The sequence below is a fragment of the Antrostomus carolinensis genome, unplaced genomic scaffold (genome assembly GCF_000700745.2).
Source record: "Antrostomus carolinensis isolate BGI_N321 unplaced genomic scaffold, ASM70074v2 scaffold37004, whole genome shotgun sequence".
NCBI lineage: Eukaryota > Metazoa > Chordata > Aves > Caprimulgiformes > Caprimulgidae > Antrostomus > Antrostomus carolinensis.
In genome coordinates this window covers 1-3,606 of record NW_010309359.1, presented here as the reverse complement: position 1 = coordinate 3,606, position 3,606 = coordinate 1, and the positions used below count along the sequence as shown (strand labels likewise).

Sequence of the window (3,606 nt, the reverse complement as noted above, 5' to 3'; positions counted from 1 at the left end):
AGGGACTGCTCCTACTCACACGTTCGCCGGCGGGGCCGGGAAGCCCAGCAGGGCCGGGTTCACCACGAGCTCCTCTCTTGCCTTCCTCACCAGCTGGACCAGGGGGACCTTGGACACCAGCAGGACCCTGAGGAAGGAGGTGAAGGGATGAGCACCCGTGGGGTGGGTGGGAGCCAGGAGGGGCTGAGCCCCTGAAGAGACATTGGGGGGTCACTTACGGGTTCGCCTTTGGCACCAGTGTCTCCCTTGTTGCCTGGAGCACCGGGTTCACCCTGGAAGTGGAAGGAGATGAGATGGAGAAGCCATTTAACACCAGATGGATGAGCAAACGAAGCCCTGAGCCCCATCCTGCCTGTCCCATCAGCAGGAGGGAGGATGCTCAGCATCTGTAATCCCCCCCCAGCACCATCCTGCACTCTCAGGGATGCAGGAGATTGGGAGATGCCAGAGGAGACATCTCCAAGTGGGACAGCAGCTTGCTGGAGGAGAAGAAGGGATCCCAAAGAAGGGATCCAACCCCAGGAGGAGGTGGATGGAGATGTCCAGGGATACTCACGCTGTTACCCTTGGGACCGGGGGCACCGCTGGGACCCTGGGGTCCGGAGGGACCACGGGCACCGGGGAAGCCGGGAGCACCAGCAATGCCAGGAGCACCCTAGAAGAGGCAGATGAGGTGGTGAGGGAACAGCACGACCCCTCGTCCCAGAGCCAGGCAGGGGGTGAGGGACACTCACGGTTGCACCCTTGGCACCAGGTTGACCATCAGCACCGGGGTTGCCCTGTGGAGAAGAAGAAGAGGAAGAGGAGGAGGAGGGTTATGCCAGAGGGCCAGCAGGACATGAGGCCAAAGGACAAGGAGCCATCAGATGCCACTTACAGCAGGACCAGCAGCGCCAGCAGGGCCGGGGGGACCGGGCTCACCACGGGCACCTTGGGGACCTTCACTGCCACGAGCTCCCTGGGGACCAGTTTCACCCTGGGGAGGAGGAGGAGAGAGGAAGAGCCATGAGCACGAGGGTTGCCCTGAAACCCCTGATGAGGCTGATTTTCCCCTCCATCCACAGCTCCTTTGGAGGCAAAGCCAGGAGAGATGCTCATGGGACTTGGGCTGGGAACATCCCCATCTGCCCACTGTCCCAGGCAGCAATGAGCCCACAGCACTTTGGGTTTTCTCATTTTGAGGAACTCATTCCATGCTTGGTCCTTCTCCTCCACCCCACACTCCCAGTTTCCACCAGTTTCTCCCAATCTAGAAGATGCCACCTGGAAGGAGATGGTCAGGCAGGTCTTACCTTAGCACCAGCAGCACCGGGGAAGCCGGGGGGACCAGCAGGGCCGGTGGGACCCTAGATGGGAGAGAGGACACGTGTCAGAGGAGGGATCCCACCACACACATGTGTCACTGGAGGGTTTTCCAGGCAGCAGAGCTCCAGCCCTTGGCCAGGATTTTCTGGTGACGGTGGAGCTGGGATGGGATCTCCCTCTGGAGAAGCTGGAGCTGATGCTGGGTGCTGGTGGAGGGTGGATGGGTTTGGGGGTTACTTACGGGAGGACCAGCAGCACCAGGAGCACCATCATTGCCACGAGCACCCTGTGGGGAGGAGGCACCTGTTAGTGATGTCCACCACAGAAGAGGTGTCCCCCAGCCCTCCACCCTGCACCCTGGGACAGGGGACACTCAGCTCTGCCCAGACCAGATACTCACAGCGGGGCCGGATGGACCAGGACGGCCTCTCTCACCGGGAAGCCCACGAGGACCCTGGGGAGGGGAGAGGACAAGTTTGGGTCACCAGAAGAGACACTTTCCCCTTTGGGATCTTCTCCCACCCCTGTGCCCCAACTGTCCCCTCACTGCTCCTGCCCACAGTGACATCTCCAGGGGGTTAAACCCCCTCCCACCCCATTCCCTGGGACATCCCTAGGGAAGCATCCCCAAGGATGAGTTGTTACCCCACCACATCTTGCCCCCCATCCCTGTCCCCTCTTGCTGTCCCATGGTCCCCAAGGTCTCCAGCACTCACCATCTGCCCAGGAGCTCCATTCTCCCCGGGGCTGCCGGGTTCACCCTGAGGAGAAAGGACAACATTGAGGGATCTGCTCTGGAGGGAACAGCGATGGCTTCACCAGGAGGACAGGGGTGACATTGCCACCGCTCCTCACCTTGGGGCCAGCAGGACCAGGCTCACCCTTGGCACCATCCAGACCACTGAAGCCCTGGAGAGCAGGAAAGAGAAGCAAGGGGGGGTCAGGAATGGACCCCCCAGTGAAGTTGGGGTCCCTCTTCCCCTAAATCATTCAAGGAGGGTGGGGGGGACTCACCCTGTGACCCTTCATGCCCGGCAAACCGGCGGTTCCTGGGAGACCACGTGCACCCTAGGAGGAAAGGGCAGGAGGTGATGGAGATGCTCAAGGGGGGTTGACCCCATGCCCCATTTCCCCTGTCCCCAAAGGGGACAGGAATCTGATGTCACATCCTTTCAGGCCATGGTGGGGTTGTCCCCTTGGTGGGGATCTCACCTGGGGGCCGGGGGGACCACGCTCTCCGGGACGACCAGGCTTTCCAGCTTCACCCTATGGAGAAGGACACAGTGTTGGTGGCATGTCCCCAAGCCAGGTGGCTCCTGGTCACCTGGAGGGGATGGTAGGGCCACCAAGCCCCAAATTGTGTGTGGGAGATCCCCACCACAGGTCACTTACATCATCTCCATTCTTGCCAGGGGGACCAGCTGGACCACGGGGACCCATGGGACCCTAGGAGAGATGCAGGGCAGGGGTGAGGGTGCTGTCACCCTGTTACCCGGGCCAGGCAGTGTCAGACCCTGTCAGCCCCATTCCCACAGCCCCAGAGTGGGGACAATGTGGCCATGGCCAGGACTGGGTCCTTGTCCCCATCTCCATGGGGACATCAGGCTGGAGGAGAAGATGTCAGGACTCACAGAAGCACCGGGCTCGCCAGGTTCACCAGGAGGACCTTGGAAACCTTGAGGACCCTGCGTGGCAGTGGGGAAAAAAAGGGGGAAAAAATGGGTTAGAAAACGAGGAGATTGGGCATGAAGACCCCGGTGGCAGTGACGGCCCCTCCCCGTACAGTGGCGTGAGGACACGTGTCCCCACGTGTGCCCGTATCCATTGGGAAGGGTGGGATGTCCCATCACCCTGTCCCACCCAGATCCCCACCACCCTTGGGGCTGCTTGTCCCCAAAATGGGGAGGAGGAGGGGGGGGATACTCACAGGAGCACCAGGGGGGCCAGGGAGACCTCGGGGACCGGCTGGACCCTGGGAAGGAGAAAGGAAATTGAGGGTGAGCGACTGTCATGTCACCCTGTCCCCAACCCTGTCCCCACCACCAACCATTCCCTGTCCCCATCACCACCCCATTGCTGTACCCATTGAGACCCCATTGTCACCCCACCACCCTCCCATTGCTGTCCACATCACCACCTTGTCCTTGTCCCCATCACCACCCTGTCCTTGTCCCCATCACCACCCTGTCCTTGTCCCCATCACCACCCTGTCCTCGTCCCCATCACCACTCATTCCCTGAACCTATTGCCACCTCATCTCTGTCTCCATCGCTACTTCATCCCTGTCCCCATCTCTGCCTC

General features: G+C 61.2%; 1 protein-coding gene across 1 annotated transcript in view; it reads right to left on the bottom strand.

Annotated features, from left to right (window-relative positions):
• Positions 1 to 3,277, bottom strand: part of LOC104523496 (collagen alpha-1(I) chain) — a gene marked incomplete at both ends in the record, with an annotated part of 3,953 nt that extends 676 nt beyond the window's left edge. Inside the window, 15 exons of the mRNA XM_010166095.1 lie at positions 20 to 127; positions 219 to 272; positions 557 to 655; positions 735 to 779; positions 878 to 976; positions 1,293 to 1,346; positions 1,547 to 1,591; positions 1,706 to 1,759; positions 2,022 to 2,066; positions 2,161 to 2,214; positions 2,320 to 2,373; positions 2,518 to 2,571; positions 2,698 to 2,751; positions 2,937 to 2,990; positions 3,233 to 3,277. Coding sequence (XP_010164397.1) covers positions 20 to 127; positions 219 to 272; positions 557 to 655; positions 735 to 779; positions 878 to 976; positions 1,293 to 1,346; positions 1,547 to 1,591; positions 1,706 to 1,759; positions 2,022 to 2,066; positions 2,161 to 2,214; positions 2,320 to 2,373; positions 2,518 to 2,571; positions 2,698 to 2,751; positions 2,937 to 2,990; positions 3,233 to 3,277 — 918 coding nt within the window. The remainder of the gene's footprint in view (positions 1 to 19; positions 128 to 218; positions 273 to 556; positions 656 to 734; positions 780 to 877; positions 977 to 1,292; positions 1,347 to 1,546; positions 1,592 to 1,705; positions 1,760 to 2,021; positions 2,067 to 2,160; positions 2,215 to 2,319; positions 2,374 to 2,517; positions 2,572 to 2,697; positions 2,752 to 2,936; positions 2,991 to 3,232) is intronic.
• Positions 3,278 to 3,606: the final 329 nt, after the last annotated feature.